The 22,108-nt window shown below is 37.7% G+C and overlaps 1 protein-coding gene across 1 annotated transcript; it reads left to right on the plus strand.

The window, feature by feature from the left end:
* Positions 1–15,462: 15,462 nt before the first annotated feature.
* Positions 15,463–18,775, plus strand: LOC122037986 (oryzain alpha chain-like). The gene is made up of 5 exons (XM_042597502.1): positions 15,463–16,000; positions 16,896–17,131; positions 17,229–17,369; positions 17,874–18,323; positions 18,468–18,775. The coding sequence occupies exons 1-5, from the start codon at positions 15,523–15,525 to the stop codon at positions 18,567–18,569; spliced, it is 1,407 nt and encodes a 468-aa protein (XP_042453436.1). The 5' UTR covers positions 15,463–15,522; the 3' UTR covers positions 18,570–18,775.
* The last annotated feature ends 3,333 nt before the right edge of the window (positions 18,776–22,108 follow it).

Raw genomic sequence — 22,108 nt, forward strand, 5'->3', positions numbered from 1 at the left:
TTTTTCTCTGGCATCTACTTGGTAGAAATTACTGCATATCCAGTAAATACATTCATATCCATCCAAAATTTAAGCACTAAACTCCCTCATGATATTCAGAGTGTGGAACATTTGCATGTGCATTAAGAATAGCTACACATGTCAACTCGCTTAAAACTCTTTCCTTGCACGTTCAACCTGGTGACCAGTTACCTACAAGAAACAATGTTTCTAGAGAGCATATTCTTGAAGAGACTTGTGATTTACTCTAATCTGTTTGAGTGCGCACCATTGTGTTTTCATGTGAACACTTTCTTCACACGGCACTGTTGGTAAAAGAAAGATTATCTCTAGCCATCAAGTGGCGTGTGAGTTCATACATCTATAAAAAAATTCCCACAATCAAATAAGGAAAATGACTATAGTTGCCTCCGGGCACGGTGGAAGTAGGACGGACTTTTCCGTAGAGAGTTCAAATATCTTATAGGGCATATTATTAAATCACTCGTGACGTTGGTCCTGGTAGAATCCATCGATGCAATCTCTATATGCTGATGGAAAATGACTATACCTCAGAGGGTATACTCTATATGCAATATCTCCACGGATGAGTTGATGACATTATGCATATGTTCCCAGCTTGGGATCCAATAAACATGGCGAATTAATTCAAAAGAAAGCTAAGGATTAAAAAAAATTACGGGACATTTATCACGCCCTTAATGTATAAGACGAGGAGACTCAGACATATGGATTATAGAAAAAAAATATATAAAGGGCAATTTATAAAAATACGCTAACAATTGTGATCGATTAGAAGCTATTTTTATAATAATTTTTAAAATAAAAAATTGTATATTTTCTCAGAATATAATTGATTACAAGGGATAGGCTATTAACTTTTGTAATTTTTTATTAAATAAACTTGGAAATATCAATATTCTATTTTTGGTAGGGTTCTTAGAAGAGTGTAATAGTTGATTTTTTTAAAAAAAAAATTAAGGTGTCAGATTGACTCGCACTTGCAAAATTGAGATGAGGCATAAGATGATTTTAAAAATAAACTAATGGTCAAGCTATTTATTAAAATAGTTTTTTTTTAATTTTTGTTTTTTTAGAAAAGGAAGCTTGATATGCTCTATTAGCGTGCTTACACGTTTATCATAGTCAAAAAGTGCAAACTAATTAACAAATTGATTTGTGACGAAAAAAACAAATTGATATAAGTGTTACTAGCAACTCTAGAGTCAACTCTAAATTCATTTATGAGATGATAAATAATAAATCTATTATATTATATTTTATTAGTAAAAACTAATATTTATAATTATTATATTTATTCTATATGTGTGTCAACTGAATAAGTATAATAACGTCTTAAGTTAGTAGATTTTAGTTTATAGCATATTAATTGTTAAATTGATAGTGAGATCCTGTGGATATATATAGAACACTTTTAACTATTCCTAATCAAGTATTAATACAAGGGTAATGTTAATGCTTTAAGACTAGCTTCTAGGTCAACTGATGACTTAATCTCATAAGTCATCGATACAAAATATTAAGTTGACACATTAGTATATATTAGAGAATATGTATTAAATTTACTCGTCATAAGACTATTAGTATAAATAATCCTTAGACTTAAAGTCATTATGATTCTCTACATAAAAAGTTGTGTACTTTAATATTGACAAATATTACCTGTAATAAAATGGACTATAAAGTCGATCACTGGTATGTAATAAGCTATGCGAAGAAATATAAGTGATGTAAATGAGATCTATCTATTTCATACGATGGAAGTGATATTTGTAGGTTTCTTGATTAAGTAAAGCTACTAAAATACATGATCATGCTTAAATAAGCTAATATGAGATATTGAACTCATTTGATTAAGTGAGTCTACTTAAAGATCAAGAAACACAAAGATTAATAAGAGAATGACACGGTCTATGTCTCATAAATCAATCTAGATATCGAGGATAGAAGAATTGAGTTATACAAGATAATAGACACAGATAGGTTAGGTTGGATCTTGACATTCTTGTCACTTAAGTAACAATGAATGATGTATTGTTAGATGTCATTCATTGCTTGTGTATCTTAAATGATTTTAGAGATATTCTCAATATTACGAGAACTGAGTCATACATAAAGAGCATACTGACTTGACGATTGATTTATTTTAGTTTAATTAAAATTGTATAGGTTTGAACTTTATTTCTAAAATTAATTTTGAATCTTATTATAATCCAATTTAATTAAGAGCTCACTAAGATAAATACTAAAAGTGCATTTGGTTGGAGGTTATCTTTGATAATCTTGGTTATCCATCCAAGGTTATCAATGAAAATCTTGCTAGGTTTAGGTAATCGGCGATTCCCGAGTAATGATCCATACTCGACATGCCAGCAAAAGGGGTATACAACCCAGAATCGAAAAACCTTAAAAAATGAGATTTTTATTGATTTCAAGGAACGAAATTTTTTTATCAAAAATATTTTTCAATAAGAGAAAAATGGAAAAAAAAAAAACAGTTAAAAAAGGAAAAACCTTAAAAGAAAAAAAGAAAGGGAAAAAAAGGAAACCTAAAAATAAAAAAGTAAAAAAAAAGAAAAGAACTAAAAAAGTAAAAAAAAGGAAAATAAGTAAAACACGTAAAAAAAAAAGAAAAGAACTAAAAAAGTAAAAAAAAAAGGAAAATAAGTAAAACACGAACTAAAAAAGTAAAAAAAAAAAAAAAAAAGGAAAATAAGTAAAACACGTAAAAAAAAAAGAAAAGAACGAAAAAAAAAGTAAAAAAACGAAAAAAAAAAGGAAAATAAGTAAAAAATCGTAAAAAAAAAGAAAAGAACTTTAAAAAAATAAATAAAACGTAAAAAAAAAAGAAAAAAAACTGAAAAAGTAAAAGTTAAAAATGGTAAAAAAAGAAAACGTAAAATAAATAAAACAAAAATAGGAAAAAAAGTGTAAATTTCAAATAATAATGTTGTACGATTGACTCTCTAATTGAAAATATAGTAAAATATCAAATTAGATTATTTATTAAAATTTTTAAATAAAAGAAAAATGGAAAAAAAAAAGTTAAAAAAGGAAAAACGTTAAAAGAAAAAAGGGAAAACCTAAAAATAAAAAAGTAAAAAAAGAAAAGAACTAAAAAAGTAAAAAAACGTAAAAAGAAAAAAAGAAAAATAAGTAAAAAACGTAAAATACAAAAAAAGAACGAAAAAAAAAGTAAAAAAAGGGAAAAAAAAGGGAAATAAGTAAAAAAAACGTAAAAAAAGAAAGTAACTTTAAAAAAATAAAAAAAACATAAAAAAAGGAAAAAAAAAACTGAAAAAGTAAAAGTAAAAAAATTGTAAAAAAAGAAAAACGTAAAATAAATAAAACAAAAATAGGGAAAACCCCTAAATTTCAAATAATAATGTTGTACGATTGACTTTGTAATTGAAAATAATATAGTAAAATATTAAATTATATTATTTATTAAGATTTTTAAATAAATAAGTTTTTATTGAATTCTTATGTTTAACCAAATAACATTAGCTTATATTTTATTCTTCATAATCTTACTTACATAATTACTTGATAATTATATCTTCAAAATTATACATGATAATTTGAATCAAATACACTTTAATAATTATCGAATAAGATGAAGAATTACAATTTTATTTTCTTTTAATGTCACTTTAAATAATCATAAAAAGATTAATAAGGTGAAAGAGTACGAGTATCTCTGAGATTGTTACTATATATAAGATGAAAGTGTGGGTTTATCTTTCTATTCTTTTCTCTTCAATTTTGAAGTTCTTGGAGAAGAACTGAGATACTTATTCGTGTAGGTACGATAGAGACGTGAATATTTTGATAACCCTGAATCTATCAAAGTATCGATAGGATTATTTCATTCACGTACCAAAGATAATAATCTGGTTAAAATATGTATTCTATATTCGCTTTAATTTCCAGAAAGATTTTTTTTTTAAACTGCGTGTGTGTATTTTCATAAATCTCTATAATAAGTTAGGTGGAAACTCAAATATAAATTTTAAATTTGATTTTATAAAATAACTTGTGCTTTATTTTATTCAAAAGAACTCTTTTAAAAAGTCTACCTTCATTTTATAAAGCAACATGCCTCTATTTGATGCTAACTTCAAAGTCCAAGTTGACTTGTAAATTATATAACACTTTTAAAAGGTAAAATTTTACAATACGCATTGTTTATTGAATCAATTTTATTTTTAATAATATTTATGCCACGTATTATATTTTTATATTTTTCACACGCATAATATTCTCGCTTAAATTTTTAACTCATTATCATATGCACCAAACTATAAATCTTTTACCATCTATATTACTATATTTACTTATCTCCATATCCATGGGATCAATTCTAGAAGTCATTAATATGACAATTCCATATTTTTTTTATCATCTATATTACCAAATTTATATATATATATATATATATCCGAGCGGAGATTTCTTGCGGTGACCGATCGGGTATGAATCACCCGACTGATAAAGGGCTGGTCCAAACAAAACGCTCGTATAACCAAGATAATTAGACACTCATCATGAAGCAAAGGAACGTTGGAACAACGGAGTGTTAGTCCGGGTGGAAACAAGCTATTGAGTCAAATCACCGCAGGAAAGAGTAGCCGAGTCCGACCGAGCAAAGCAGTGCCCAATCGAGCGGCTATCCCGCTCAGCCGAGCAAAAGGATCATTGATGTATATCTTAATATCCTTATGGAAGATAGTGTCACTGACATAAGATATGATCAACAGGCAGATCGTATGACGAAAGCTTCTACTGTCTTGTCAGGGATATACATGCCCTGTTAAGGTATGGTATCGGAGACACTTTCTTGAAAGCTCCTTTAATAGGATAAATTGGAGAACGTGCTCATGCCTCGAGAAGCATGCACATCGCTTGCTGAGACGCTATATAAAGGGGGGTTTATGCACCGACAGAGGTATGCATTATTCAGTATTCATGCTTGTGCTTATTGTTGCTCTATCTTCCTACTTTTCGTTGACTGACTTGAGTGTTGGAAGGTGAACGTCGGGGACCCCTTCCCTGGCTCGGCACTGACGTCTCTTGTGTTGCAAAGTCTAGTCAACGCAGCAACCACATCCCCAATTAGCCATCTCTGCAATTTTCAGATAAAATCATATTGGTGTCATCTATGGAAATGTAGCCTGCATCCGATACGTGAAGATGGAAGACGTTGAATGAATCACCACGGTGACTTTAACAAAGGAGGAGCTGGATATACTGATACGAGCTGGATATACTGATACAAGTTCGAGCAACAAAAATGGTGGAGCAACAACAGCAACAGGCGTTGTCCGAGCGCTAGGTACATGAGCCCGCGACATCAGTAGCGGGTTATCAGGCCGGATATAGGGAACGAGCGGAGCATGTATCCGTTCGAGGCTAGAATAAGGACTCGACTGGCATATATGGGGGCGCGGCCAACACGCAGATCCCCTTCCATCGGGCATTGTTCCATATTCCATTAGAGGAGTAGTGTCGAGCGGACAAGGAACGAGGATCCTCCTCGGACGATGCGCCCGTTAAGGACACACGGAAAGGGAAAGCACCAAGGAATGATGATTCGCCCGAGTGGATCAATCAATAATTCTCTCAGGGGATCTTGGACGACCCTCTACCAAGACACTACACCCCACTGGCGATCAGGAAGTACAACAGAACGATCGATCCGGACGACTACCTAGCCAAGTTTGATAACGCGGTCACATTCCATCAATACTCTAACGGAGTGAAGTGTCGGGTCTTCCTCACTACCCTTTTTGGATCAGCGCAATGTTGGTTCAAACGATTGTCGATCGACTCGATTCATAGCTTCAAAGACTTCTGAACGACATTCTTACACCACTTTGCCAGCAGCCATCGCTACCAAAAGACAAGCGTTAATCTGTTCGCGTTGAAGCAAGGACCTAAAGGGGCATTGAGGGTCTACATCAAGCGGTTCAACCAGATGGCCATGGATATTCCATCGGTCTCCTCAAAAATATTGGTAAACGTGTTCGCCCAGGGGCTCACTAAGGGGGAATTCTTCTGCTCCCTCATCCGGAAGTCGTCAAAAGGCTTCGACCACCTGCTGAGGAGGGCCACGGAATACATAAACGTGGAAGAGGTTCAAGCGGCAAGAAGGAAGGAGGCGGCTACCGAACCCACAGTGGCACCTGAGCGGCGACCGCCGAATAGCCAGCAACCACCCAAGGGGCCCCGATCAAGAAGAGCACAGCAATACCAGGAGCCCAGAACATATGCTTTGCAACATGTAGCAACAGGTTGCCCGAAAGCTACAAAAGGCAAGTCATGGATGTCATTATTTTGCTCCTTCCATCAGTTAGCGAAGCACAACACGCATGACTGTTATGACCTGACGTCGATTTCCAACCGACTGGCTCCTCCAGGATACTGTTGTCGCTCACCGACTCTCAAGCGACGACATTGATGCAGGTCGGACGGACATAGAGAAAAAGACAGACTGGCGGAGAAACAACGCCATCTTCAACCCTAAAGAAGAAATAACATAAGTCCCGTCTGAGCCTCTGCTGAGCGGACTAGGTCCTCGGCTCGGGAGGAGGAGAACCGAAATAATGTTGCTCGGGGTGAAATTGGAATGATCGCCGATGGGCCGACCGACAGTAATTCCAACCAAGCGAGAAAGTTGCACGCCCCCCGACTGGAGATACATGTTGTTGGATGCAAAAAGGAAAAGGCTGAGGGACCTGAGATCAACTTCAGCCCCCGAGACTTATAGGAAGTGGAGATCCCTCACGACGACACCCTGATCATTTGGGCAGTAATCACCAACTATATCATTTACCGAACTTTTGTTGATACAGGCAGCTCGGTGAATATAATCTTCAATAAAGCTCTCGACCAGCTACAAATCGATTGGAGCGAACTATAGCCCATGATGACGTCGTTCTACGGGTTTATATGCAACGAAGTATTGTCGATCGACTAGGCTAGGCTAGCCATATCGCTCGGAGAGGAACCCTTCATGAGGACCAAAACCACAAATTTTATTGTGGTGGATGCGCTGCCCGCCTACAATGTTATATTGGGCCGACATACCCTGAATGAGTTTCAAGCGATGGTGTCCACCTTTTGTCAGAAAATCAAGTTTTCGGTGGACAACGAGGTGTATGAAGTTAAAGGCGACCAGTTGGCCGCTCGGCAGTGCTATGTCGAAATAGTCAAATCCGAAGCAAGGGCTACACGGAAGATCCTGCACTTGAAAGTAGATATCATCATGGAAGAACCTCCTGCGCTAGTTTATAAGGAAAAGGAGGAGGTTTAGATCTATCCCAGCACGGGATAAGGCCGCCGTCCTGCTCGTGGTGTACAAACAGTGCATGAAGTAGAGCTACAACCAGAGGATAATCCCAAGGTCATTTCAGGGCGATGACTTGGTATGAAAAAGAATGAAGTCGGTAGGCGATGTCACCAAGCTTGAAGCCCCATAGGAATGACCTTATAGAGTCATTCAGAAGCTCCGCTCAAGAGCTTACTAATTGCAGGACAAGGATGGGAGAAGGCTTGAACGACCTTCGAGCGCAATCCATTTCCAGCCTTATAAGGTTGGGTGAGAGGTGCGTAGTTAAATTCGGATAAGATTGTATAAGTATATGTCCTGTAAATGCAGGTGAATAACAAATAAAATTTACAAGTTTCCAAGACTCTTGCACCAATCGATCAAGTTAAAAGTTGAGCGGCGACTATAAACCCTTGTCTACGTCAACAGTTGAGCGGTTACTATAAATCTTTGTCTACGTTAACAGTCAAGCGGTGATTATAAACCCCTATTTACATCAACAGTCGAACAACGACTATAAATCCTGGTCTACGTCAACAGTCGAGTGACGACTATAAATCTCTGTCTATGCCTTCAACAGTCGAGTGGTGACTATAAATCCTCGTCTATGCCATCAACAGCCGAGTGACAGCTATAAACCCGAGATTAAAATTAATGGTAAGTTACGTGACGAATATAAACATCGACTGCAGGGCCGACTGATGAGGTCCTCGCTCACAAAAACAGAGACACTATTCGACGCTCATCGAGATTGACAGTCGGATGGCTCGTCAAGTTGTTACATTGACGAATGGAGGCACAAGAATGCATACTTAGAGAATTTTCACAAAACGCTAAAAGGCGGTGAAGATGCTAGATAGCCCATGGGGTCGAACGACAACGAGTGGAGGAACACTTGCAATATATAACAAAAAGGGGGGCGTCGAACGGGCGATCAATCATTGACACTTAAACAAATTTTTTACAAAGCAACTGGAGAGGCTACAAAAGGCAGCTCGCGAAACAATGACGGGTTACTCGAGATAATCGAGCACATCGTCCAGCAATGACTTGGTGAGCTGCTTTTTGTTTATGATCTTGTTGGTCAGCACAATAGGGAGATAGCCGTCATCCTTCAGCTGTTGGAGGGTCCCATCTATGCCAAAATTGAAGAGACGGAGCATCCGATCAGTGAGCTAGTTGTTGAAGGGTTCAAATGGAGATAGTCACGCTTGAAGACTTCAAATCGACCAGACTTTACATCTTGGTAAATTTGAAAGGTTGATCGAGATGCCTCCAATTCGGCCTTCAACGAGGCCAAGTCAGCATCCTTGGCGGTGAGCTAGACCTGCACCGCAGCTTGCTCAGCCGATCATCTCTCCCGTTCGACACTTAGAGCTGCCTCAGCCTCCTTCAGATTCAGAGCCAAGACCCCGAGCCTCTTTGTTCTTAATATCCAGGTCCTCAATGGCTCGGGGTTTCCTAGCGTTGACGGAATTGATCTTCGACTCAAAGGAGCTGACATGCTTCTTGAGCCTCACAAGTTGCGAATCCTGCTCGACGCTCCTGCTCCTTTCCTCCTGTAGTATCTCAGAGTTCTTCTGCAGATCGACCTTTAGCTGAGCCGCTTCGGCGATCAGCTGTTCAAATTGAGCACGGGGGGCCTCGGAGACGTCGCTCAGGGTGCGAAGCTACTAGATTTCATGCTCCAAAAATGCTAGCCTGTGGCATATAGCCAGGCTCTCGACCCAGTACTGTAGTGGAAATAAGATTGTAAGTGTCGAGCGAGGTATAAGCAAGTAAATTTAGAAGCAATATACATGCCCCAGTGGTCATCCGGGTGTGGCTGTCCGCAAGCTCCTCCGGGGAGATAACTATCGCGTAGGCCCTAGCATTGGCCTAACTTGTGCTAGCTGTCCTTGGATCTGAATTTGGTGCTCAGGGGAAAGGGCCTTGGCGTTGTCCGATTGACGCCATTCAGTAGTGGGCAAGTGGATGATGAACGTTATATGCCTCTGACCGCTCGGATAAGAGGGCTCAGAAGTCTCTTTGCCCGTGGACTTGGGAATCGGGGGCGGCCAGATAATGGATACTTGTGTTGCCGACGAGGAGTGTTATGTCATGTATGCGATTGGCGGCGCATAGATAGTCCTCAACAGCAGCTCGGACAGCGAAGGCGTCCGGTCGGATGATAGCGAAGTATGGAGCATGGCGGCTCCTTGCTTGGGAAGGGTGAGTGAAGACATCTCATCACGCTCGGAGGAAGGGTGTGAACTGGTACGGACGGGGGTGTGCAAGGTGGAGGTGGTCGAGCGGGAGGAAGCTTCCCCACAGTGCCTCTTGATATTAGAGGTTCGCTGGAGGTAACTAACTCCGAGGGCACCGCGATCGACAACATGGAAGGTCGTTTGGGAGGCAGGTCAGTTGTAGTAGCCACGGCTCCATTAGCCGCTGTCCGACTCGCTCCATCCTCACTAGCCGGCGTGTGTGTCTCTCCAGCCTTGCCGAGTGGATCGTCGGAGTGGGTGATCGGCTGTTGGCCACAAATCTCCATCTCGACCACGCCCGCGACATTAATTTCCGCGTCCGCAAACCTACTCTTGTCGGCCAGACGTGCCCTCAGCATGATTTGAGCTACAAAAGAGGAAGAAAAATCAGTTAGATTCAAAGATAAGGGGAAGAAAGAACATACCTAGGCTAAACGACATCCGCATTTGGATCGGGCTCAGTTCGAATACGTATAACATGCTCTCCAACAACAGTTGGTGGATGTGATACTTCTGACCGATCAAACTAGATGCTGCTTGGAGATAGTTCGATCGACTTTGATATCGGTCGAGCGACAGTGGCTTCATCACTTCCATCTGCCAACTGGTTGTGAAGTCGGGCCGATCGGGAAATCAAACATAAAAATAATGTTCCCTCCAGTGCTTATTGGAGGTCGACATTTTATCAAAGAAGACGGAGCCGACTCGGGCTTGAAAGAAAAAGGTCCCCGGCTCGGACAATTTATGATAATAAAAGTAATGAAAGACCCGAGACACTAAAGGGATGTCGTGCAGATGAAATAATACGACAACCCCGCACAACAACCTAAACGAGTTCGACACTAATTGATGTAGGGAGATGTGAAAATATTTACAGACGGTAGAAAAGAAAGGATGAACAGGAAATTGAAGACCGACACAAAATAGGTCCTTAAAGAAGGGCAGTAAGCTGGCTGGAGGCTCATGGGGTCAGTCATAGGCGGAGGGAATGACTATCTGATAGTCAGAGGAGAAATGGTAGGTAGATTTCATATGAGCCATCTCGTCCTCATTAAATTTGGATTTGGTGGAAGTGTACCAAAGCCTGGGGATGGACATAGGAGGTTGCAGAGAATCAACCATCGAAAATAAAGAAATCGAGAAGAAGCGATGCACAGATCAATGAAGAAAAGAAAGAAGAACCTTATTGAGAAAGGTCGCCGACAAAGATGAGGAGGAGAAGCATCACAAAATGTGCTCGAAAATGAAAATAAAAGTGCAAGGCAATGTGAAGGAGACGACAAGCAAATGAGGGTTTATAAACCTCGTGGCCGATCACTCTGAGCCGTCCGATCAAGGGCTGCGCAAAACCAGGATAAGATCTGGCCATAGAATTTGAAAAAGCTTTTATCACATCATCAGTAGATACTCGCCTGTCATGTCGAGCGTGTGTTGGCAGTGAGTGGGGCACGTGGCAGCCAACTACGGAAAAACATTAATGGAACTTAATTAGTAGGCATGGGCGATGTGTTCGGCCATAATAATTAAAGATTTGTATGATCTTCTAGAAATTGAGATGACGTTAGCCACTATCATTAGGCGCTCATCTGAGAAAGCTTAGAAAAATTCGCTAAGTGTTGTCGTCAACCATCCTGATCGGCACAGATACCTGACTATGATATAGCTGAGCAGTTGATCCACCACCACCCTTATGAGGTATGATCCGAGTAGCAGCTACACACCCAGGTCAGCAAAATGAAGCTGAATGGTGAAGATTATGTGATCTGATCAGGAGCTCGAGAACATAAAAGGTCCGATTGGACCTGGAGGTCACTAACGACGACTTGTCCAGTTAGTCAGACTTGCAACCTCCTTCGACTAGACTTGAGGGGAAGGCTTGTCATGCGGTAATAATGGGGGGCCCACTAAGTGTGGGTCAAAGGACGGAGATAGCGACCGACGTAAAGGTCAAAGTCAAGGAGGTCAACGCTAGAGAACCAAAGGGCTCACCAAAGGGGAGCCGAGCAGAGCTCTCGTACAGTGGTTGATCGGGCATGAACCACCCAACCGACAAAGGGATGGTCTAAACAAAATGCCCGTATAGCCAAGATCATCAAACGCTCATCATGGAGTAGAGGAACGTTGGGACGACCAGAGTGTTAGTCTGGTCAGGCAGAAACTGTTGGATCGTGACACACGTGAGAGGGGGGGTGAATCACGTGGTTTTCAAAAACTCTTCTTTTCAGTTTTAAAAACATGAGTATGTAGCAAAAAGTAAGAAGTTCGAAGATAAGACAATACGAGAAGAACACAAGCGGTTTTTACTTGATTCGGAGCCTTCGGCAACTCCTATTCCAAGGCCCAGGTCCCGCAGACCTATCAATGGGCAATCTACTAAAAACCTCTTTTGGTACCCCCGGAAGAGAGAATCGAGTACAAGAAAAGTTAGGCCAAGTACAATACCCTACACTTGTCCTTTTATAGTAATTAAGTACAAAAATAAATTTTACCAACACTTCAATAATAGAAATGACAGCACTTTGTGTTGATATCTATCTATCGGGCATGATCGGAACTCCTCGGAATAGTCATCGGGCTCAACAGCTTTGCAGTAGAGTTGCAGTAGGAACCGGGAGCACTTGGAAGCTCAAATGTGCGCACAGTAGCTCGTATGTAGATGTTGTTTCAATGTACACTCGAGACTATCTTATAAAAGGCTTGGAGGGTGCCTTCCATAAGCATGGAAGGCGCCTCCAATGAGGCAAAATCAATCCTGATCACTACAATCCTTATCCAAGGCTTCGACCAAGATTTATCCAGTGGAAGGCACCTTCTATGAATAGTATTAAGGTGCCTTCCATAGCCATGGAAGGCGCCTTCGGGTACTGTTCACCCGAAGACATATTTGCTTTCTTGCTTGCTTTCTTACCCTGCAAACATGTGTTACTCCAAATAACCTGTAAGACAAGTGTTAGCACAAACATAGACAAATAATAAAAAGAGTAATTAGTTTCTGTCCTCCTAGGACCAAGAACTAGTCAAAATCTCAGCTTAGGGATCCCAAATGAACCTAAAATGGGTTGACGCCTACTGTCACTCAACTGGGACGTATCCTCATAGTCACTCTCCTCCAGTGACTTACCTTTACTTACCCTTTTCCAGACATCCGGTCAGCTCGTCGACCAGTCTGGACTTCGTGACGCTATCCGGTCGGTCCGTCGACCTAGCTGAACTTCCCTGCAACACCGAGTTAGCACAATAGATAAAATGGTAAGGTAAAACAATGTTAACAGAATTCAAGATTCGCTGGTCCAGTTGACCGTGCTCGGCTTCACTCACCAGGACTTCCACTTTGCCTAACCTTTGGTTAGGATTTACCTTTGCTAGTAATCTAGTCCTGATTAGACTTCTCTCTCCCAAACATCAAGTCCTGTTTGAATCAACCCTTGGTCAAGTTGACCAAACTTAGGTATATTGTCAAACATCGAAACCCTAGAGGTTGATTGCACCAATAAAAATAATCTACTGAGTCGAGTCACCGCAGGGAAGAGCAATCGAGTCTGACCGAGCGGAGGAGTGCCCAGTCGAGCGGCTATCCCACTTGGCCGAACAGAGGGATCATTGATGTATCTCTTAATATCCTTCTGGGAGATAGTGCCACTAACACAAGGTATGGTCAACTGGCAAATTGTATGTTGGAAGTTTCTACTGTCTTGTTATGGATATGCATGCTCTGTTAAGGTATTGTATCGGAGACACTTTCTTGACAACTCCTTTGATTGGATAAATTGGAGAACGTGCCTATGCCTCGAGGAGCGTGCACATCACATGCTGAGGCGCTATATAAAGGGGGGGGTCCATGCACCGACGGAGACATGCATTATTCACTATTCACGCTTGTGATCACTGTTGCTTTGTCTTCTTCCCCCTTTCCGATGACTGACTTGATCGTTGGAAGAAAAATGACGGGGACCCCTTCCCTGGGCACTGACGTTTCTTGTGTTGCAGAGTGTAGCGAGGTTTGCATCCAGTTAACGCAGCAATTACATCCCTAGCTAGCCACAGGATCATCAATTATTAATAGAGATAGGATAGTGAAAGAGCATTCACAATGGGATCTGTGGATGACGTGTCTAATTGAACGAGCTTCTCCCAAATTCAAGAGCAAGGATCCCCTGGTTCATTTTTTTTTAAGATCAAGGGATAGTCCACAATCTAATTATAGTCAGATTATGATCGTAATATGATCCAGCCGTAATTAGTTGTTATCCTCTTACGTTCACTTTCCCACCCAAATTATAGTTTGGGTTAGGACAGACGATGGAGGTCGTTTAGAGGCCATGGTGGACGGCTGTTGGGCTAGTAGGTGCCGAGAGGGGGCGGCCTCTGGGCAGCCTCACCCCTGTCCGACTCAAAATATAATCTAAATGGGAAGTTGAACTGAGGGGGAATTGCAATCAATTGTGGTCGGATTGTGGTCACGATCCGACTACAATTAGATTGTGGACCATCCCTTGGTCCACAAAAAGCATATCAGAGGATTCGATCGATATTTTAAGAGGGAGTCTTTTTTTATATCCTAGTGTAATAGTTAAACTGTCAAATAAATAAAGTAGTGATTTAAGATTTGAATATCAACTGTAATATATTATGGAGGTCTTTTTTTTTTTTTTTTTTTCTTTTCATATGGAGGTCTTTTTTTCTCTAATAAAAAGCAGACCTAATAATATTAGCCGTCTGGATCGACTCGATGGACACTTTTTAATTTATCTTGATAGTCGATAAAAAATTTATATTAAATTAAATTAATCATTCAAGAATTAATTAGTTCGAAAGTTATTTTTATTAACGTTGGGAGTGACTCCTCGTTTGGGGCCAAAATCCTCTGGTTTAGGATCCTCTAGTCCAATCCTGGACCTTTGTCTATTCATTGGTGGGGTGGACTATATCTCACCTGTTAAACAGATAGATCCAACTCACCCCACCAATAAATTTGTAAGATCTCCCTTAAGATTCTGGACTAGAGAATCTAGCCTCTCTCATTTGAGTAATTTTGCTATTTTTAAATTTTAATTATTTTATAATTTATTAATATTTTTTAAAAAATAATAATTTAAAATTATTTGCTATTTAACGTCTAATTTTTATAAAAAATACTTTAAAAATATATCTTCAATATATAAATATATTATTTATATATAATATAAAATGCAAATAAACGATATCCTATAGAAATCTTTGAGAGAGTTTTTTTTATAGGGAAGAGATAAATATTTTTTTTTTATGTAATATTGATGTGACATTAAACGTAAAGTAATTATTGAGAGTTTTTTTTATGGCGAAAAAATAAATACTTGTTTTTGATGTGATATGGACGTGACATTAAATGGCATAAAAAAATTCCATTACAAACTTCAACAACTGGCCGGCTCAAACCATCTCTTTTTCTTTAAATGCCATATCACAATTAATTAAAAATTAGTAAAATTCTGAAAAGATAAGTTTGCCAGCAAATCAACACATGACACATTTCACCAGTTTCTTTACAACGCGGAGCAGTTACTTTTTTTTTTTTAAATATTGCGCTGATGGATGAAGATAAAATTTAATTTAAATATAAAAAATAAAATAAAATTTCACCGATATAAATTTTATTTATAATAAATATATTTGTGTTAGTCTAAAATTAAATTAAAGATAATATTTTTTAAAAAAATTAAGGTGAAATCTTATTTCTTTGTTTTTTTTCAGAAGAGACAGAGTCGACGGAGAGATAAGTTCTAACTAACAGGAAACAGCATCACCTCCTATTTTTAATCCGATTTTTTATCTTATTTTTAATGGCCATCACCGCCCTGACCCTCCGAGCCTATAAAAGTCCCCCCTTTCACCCACTCCTGGACATCGAAATCCCTATTTTCCCATTCCTCTTCCCCTTCCCCAACCATGGCCAACACGGGGCTCTTCCTCCTCCTCTTTTCCTGCCTCGCTGCCGCCGTCTCGGCGGACATGTCCATAATCTCCTACAATATGGAGCACGGCGTCAAGGGCCTGGAGCGCACCGAGGAGGAGATACACATGTTGTACGACGGCTGGCGCGCCAAGCACCGCCGCGTCAACGGCGCCCTCGGAGAAGAGGAGGATCGCCGGTTCGAGATCTTCAAGGACAACCTCCGATTTATCGACGCTCACAACGCCGCGGCCGCGGCCGGACACCGTAGCTTCCGGCTCGGCCTCAATCGCTTCGCGGACCTCACCAACGAAGAGTACCGTGCCACCTTACTCGGCACCAGGTCCCGCGGCCGAGGCCGCAACCGGGTAGCTGGAGGGCGCTACCGGTACAACGACGGCGAGGAGTTGCCAGAGTCCGTCGATTGGAGGGCCAAGGGCGCAGTCGCCGCCGTCAAGGACCAGGGCCAATGTGGTAAGAATCCGTTTCTTCCGCTGTTGATTTTTTCTTACAGTTGCTTGCTTGAGGCCAGGAAAAAGATCGTGATTGGTAATTTATGATCGCGATCTGCCCTTTTGCCCTGCTTTCTGTTTTTGCACTGTTCCGTTATATTCGGACCAACTCTGGTGATTTCAGCTCTCGCAGATGTCGGATTTATTGCCGTATTTTGTGCTCTGTCTTTATCACATAACGATTGCTTTCGCTAAATGTCAATATAAATTAATTGATTAAAGTAATGGGGGAGTTTGATATCATAACTAATCTATTTGTAGAGGTCAGTTGGACCAATTATGTCAGCAGTCTTGGTTGATAATAGACTGATTTCTTGATCGAATTTGATGAGAAAATTTCATAAGGTACTAAATACTGTTATTAAAGATCTCAATATTTGATTTGAAGAATTTTTTAACTGTCAACCTCAAATCATAGTTGATTTGCCACAGTTGTGTTTTTTTGTCTCAAAAATGTTAATTTAGAATATCTATGTAGCGTTGACAATACTAGAAACAACAACAGATCTTCTGGTCCCATGGTTTTGTTGTGTCCAATTAATTGTGGTTAATTTAATTTGATAACAGTGACATAAGACGAAACAACAATAATCTGTGCTGCCACAGATAATATTTATGCTGTCAACATGATCTGTAGTTGATAATTCGGAACAGAAACAACATTTAATTCTACATATATTTGAAACAGGAGAATAGGAAATAAAGCTTTAATATTTGCTCTAGCGATCATGTTTTCACAATCTACCTAAAACAGCAGTTAATGTGCCAAAGTAATTTCTTTATTTTCTTGGTTCAAAAAATGAAGTATCTACAAATTGATGTTCATGGCTATATGACATTTTTTTAATCCATTGAAGGGAGTTGCTGGGCATTCTCAACTGTTGCTGCTGTGGAAGGCATAAACCAGATTGTGACAGGAGAGCTTCAAACCTTGTCGGAGCAGGAACTGGTGGAATGTGACACCAGCTATAACCAGGGCTGCAATGGAGGCCTTATGGACTATGCCTTCGAATTCATCATCCAAAATGGAGGTATTGATAGCGAGGAGGATTACCCATATACAGCTCGTGATGGCACCTGCGACCAGTACAGGGTACATATCTTGGTCACACTCAATGCAAATTTTATGCTTTCAAACTATAGGTAATGTGCTTGCGGTGGTTTTACTTGCTGTGCTTATGATCTTGCAGAAGAATGCCAAGGTTGTGTCTATTGATGCGTATGAAGATGTTCCAGAGAACGATGAGAAATCCCTACAAAAGGCTGTTGCACACCAGCCAGTTAGTGTTGCTATTGAGGCTGGTGGCAGGGAGTTCCAACTCTACAATTCGGTATGTGGTAAAATTTGCATCTTGTTAAATTTAATGGATTTATCAAACCAGTTAAATCATTGTTCGTGTAATAAGCTGATGATTTTTGTAACTTTTCTCTCCTTAAATTACCTCCCATTCTAACTTAGATATTAACTGGTGCTAGCCACTCTTTGGGGGCATCAGATTTTGCTTTATTTATAGCAAAAATTTTCATATACACATGAAGGTGGAATTGAAGGGGCTATTCTATGGAAGACTATATAAGTAAATGGAATCTATAACTAAACTAAAAGTCCTTTTTATATCAAACCTTAGGAGGAAAAAGATTATAAGAACTGTATATCGATAGAGGAGACAATTGTGGTAAGAAAGTACAAGAACTATTTTGCTTCTTATATATTTGATATTGTTTTCATTACTAAAACTTCTGGTGTGTGCTTTCCACCAACTTGTTTGACTCAATGAATCAAATGCGAGCATTAAAATGCATGATCTTGCAAGTGACATTCTTTTGTTTTTCAGGGAATATTCACTGGAAGGTGCGGAACTGAGCTGGACCATGGTGTTGCAGTCATAGGCTATGGAACTGAAAATGGCCAGGACTACTGGATAGTTAGGAACTCGTGGGGAAGCGACTGGGGAGAGAATGGTTACATAAGGATGGACCGAAACATCAATGTTTCCTCTGGCAAGTGTGGCATCTCAATGGAAGCATCTTATCCCACAAAGACAGGAGGGAACCCTCCCAAACCTGCTCCATCTCCTCCATCGCCCGTGAACCCTCCTACTGTTTGTGATAAATACTTCTCCTGCCCATCGAGCACCACCTGCTGCTGCGTCTATGAATACGGCAAGTACTGCTTTGCCTGGGGATGCTGCCCTCTTGAGGCTGCCACCTGCTGTGATGATCACTACAGCTGCTGCCCTCAAGAATATCCTGTTTGCAATGTTGAGGCTGGAACATGTCTACTGGTAAGCTCTTCATTACTTGATTCACTAATTATTTCTAATGACTTAAAAGTTAGTTTCAATTATTCTTTCCAAACTAATTACCTATAGTTGTGCCTGCTTGATCGACAAATTTATCAACTAGAACATTATTTTCTCGATATGCAGAGCAAAGATAGTCCGGTATCGGTGAAGGCCTTCGCTCGTTCCCCTGCAAAACCATTTTGGGCATATCTGGAGAATTCTGATTCATCCGCATTCAAACCATGAAGTTCTTAGTCGATGAAATGAATTCATACGGTGATAGAGCACCTCCTTCAGAAGACAATTTGATCTGTTCTGTTTATCTTGATGATTGCTCAGAGCTCATGTACATATATATATATTCACAAATTCCATCTCATGATTTATTTCAAGTCATGTAAAATTGGTGCTCAGAATTGCTTTTAAAGAATTTTCTGATAAGATTTCAGAAATGCATTTTCTTTTTCTATTTGCTAATTTATGCTATTTAATCATCTCTTGATCTAATTAAAAATTTAAATAAGACCATTTGATTTGGTAGATGGTGCACCTACACGAATTGAATGGCTTTATTTTCTCTCACGTTATTTCGGTAATTCTTATTATTGTTTCGTGTAGCATGCAATTTCAGGGTTATTTATATATCTCCCACTCATTATTGTTTGATTCGAATAGCAATAAATTTATTTTATTGTGACAAAATATATGAAGCGTTTAACAATTCTTCTTGATTTTATTTTAAGAATATAGTAATAAATAAATAAAATTACAACTTGAGATTTTATTTTAGCGTGAACAAGTCTCTCATTGCTTAAAAAAAATTCGAACAGGATTGTTTTTTATGTATAAAATAGTTCCAATATTAACAGCAAAATTATGTTTCGATTAAAATTTTGTTCAACCATGGTAAATTATGGTATCGGTAATATTTTGGTACAACTATTTTGCTAATATATTATTCTCAAGACAACCTCGAAATTATATTTTTCTCCTGCTTAAAAAGGTTTATTTTAATTTGATGTTTTGAACAGATTGGTCTTGTTTAAAAACTTGTTTAAATTATTTATGTACCTTTTATTTAAGAAGTCAGTTACGTTCAACAATCTCCGAAGGGAACCTTCATCAAACACGAGTATTTCCCATATTAACAATTAAATTCATATGACTGATTTAGATCACATTTTAGATCCAATTTTTCAAGGTATAATATTAAAGGAAAAAAAAACTCCCTCCATCCCAGAGGTAGACTCCACCACAGTTTTAAAAAAATTGGCAGTTTAAAACTACCTGTTTGATGATTCTAAAAATATTAAACTTTACCTTTAATCATTTAAGATGGTTATAATTTACCATTCAAAACCATCCATTATGGTTTGATTTGCAGTATTTTTATTAAATATTTTTTAAAAAACTTATAAATTTATAAAAATAAAAAATATAAAAATAATGTTTACTTATTTAAATTCCCTACATATTTCTTCAGTATAAGGAAATCAAAGTCCACTTAATTCGTTTACTTTTTTTAGCCTTTATTACTTTAGAAGATTGTGAATTCACTTCTATTTCTCATTTTCATATTTTTAGTTCATTCGGTATCAAAAATTTTTACCTCGTAATCTAAAGTTACATTTCTTATATTCTTTTTGCTATTTTTTCAATCATAAGTAATATTTGTGTTTCTAAAAAATTAGAACACAAAGTATATCATCATTTATCGATGAAATTAAATAGCTGTTCAACAAATATTGGATAAGTTAGAATTTTTTTTGTTATGATAGAACTTTAAATCTTCTGTGATCATCATCATAAAATATTAAAATTTGATGTTTTTATAAATTTTAAATTACTATTATTTTATGTTCTAATTTAACTCTAGTGTAGATATATGTATATATATATTTGTCCATTTTACTTTTATTGTGAATATGCAAAGGGATAAAAATTCGTTCATAATATATTCGTTTAAAAAATTTTCATTAACTAAATGAGAAATAGGATTAAACATTGAAAAGTTGTTCAATTACATTAATTAAATACTTTTAAAATTTTATAAATACTACTCTATATATTTCAATGGCGTTAAAATAAATGTATATTAACATTAGTAGTATTTTATGTAAAAACAAAATGTTTAATCCTATTTAACATTATAATTTTTTGGTTGAAATTAATCTTATGTTGAAATTAATCTTATAATAATTGATATATTGAATTAGTATAAATTTTTTTAGATTTCATTCTTCAACACGTAATATAAAATTTAACTTCATTAATACTAACATATAAACCACCATTAATATTGAAAATATTTTAAAAATTAATTTATATTTTTCATGATGTGAACCGTCTGTACTTCATAAAAATTGGATATGCTTCTCCGAGTTATTGATTTAATGATAAGTCACACTCATATGTGTGTATTTTATTAGAGTCTGCTAGATTTTTGAGCTTTACTTTGTTGTGTCCTTAGGGTAGTGCGATAGTTAAGGTGTGAAGTATTGCCAAATGAGATTTGATGGTCGAAATTTGACGTGTTCAAGCATGCCTCTTTCCATATCTTATCACTTATACTAATAGCTAGTAGTCATCTATGATTTATCTCCTCTGTGTTGACATAGAAATGGATCAACGGAGATATTAGGAATAGATGAATCATTTTTGCCATATGTATTCTTTACTAATGATAACTCTAAATATCATAATATAAAAAAAATTTATTATTTAATTTGTTAAATTTATTTTCTTTTCCTTACCTTATTAAGTTTTTTATTATACGAGTAACGGATACTTTTAATAGATGAATTATGTAATTCTTAATAAGAATATTAAAACATCTTTAGCTCAAAACTATATATATAAATAAATATAACGAATGATTTGCTTAATTTATTATTAAAATATTTAAATAAATTTAAATTAGTACCTCCACTAATCCATAAAAATATGGACAATTGTGTTTGAGCAACTCTGAATTCCATCGGCTATTTCATTTAGATGGGTAACTTTAATGACCTATAACTGCCGCCTAATTAAAATTTATAAAAGGCTTTGCAATACTTACAATTTTTCTGAAGAATGAGTGATTTTCTCAATATATTTAATAAAACTAAACAATTTTAAAGACGAGTATACTGATTAAAAGTTTTAGTACTTGCTTGTATCTTGAGTGACACAAATTGCTATAGTTCATCAATAATAAAATCCATGTTTGGATTGACTATTTTCTTATCATTCTGTGTGAGAGAGAGTTAAACCTTCTATTAGAATTGGATAATTCAAATTAAAAGCGATAAAAATTTTGAAATTCAGAGACGAGCAGTGGAGATGATGTGAAAACAATAAAATGAGTTATTTATTTATAGATTTGGAGAATAATATGTGGATGTGATTGGTACTAACAGTTTAATTTAGATTTTGATTAATCATAAGTGAGTTAAGTTAGATATCTTTGTAATCTAAGTGATTTATCAAGCGTACAGGAATTGACGAATCTGAAGGACAAGTTATTCCTGACGAATCTGAAGGACAAGTTATCCATAGGACCGGATAACTTGTACGAAGTCCAGATAAGTCAATGGACCGATCTGATATATTGCAGGAAGTCCGGTGGACAATCGAAAGAAGTCCAGTTGGGTCTACGGACTTGACAACTGACATGAAGACCTAGTGGGTTGTGAGACAAGTCAACCAACTGCAAATTGATAAGTAAAGGTAAGTCACTGGAAGAGAGTGATTCGGTGAGAACGCGTTCCGGTTACGGGGCTGTAGGCGTCAGTCTAGTTTAT

This window comes from Zingiber officinale, chromosome 1A (genome assembly GCF_018446385.1).
Source record: "Zingiber officinale cultivar Zhangliang chromosome 1A, Zo_v1.1, whole genome shotgun sequence".
Taxonomy (NCBI): domain Eukaryota; kingdom Viridiplantae; phylum Streptophyta; class Magnoliopsida; order Zingiberales; family Zingiberaceae; genus Zingiber; species Zingiber officinale.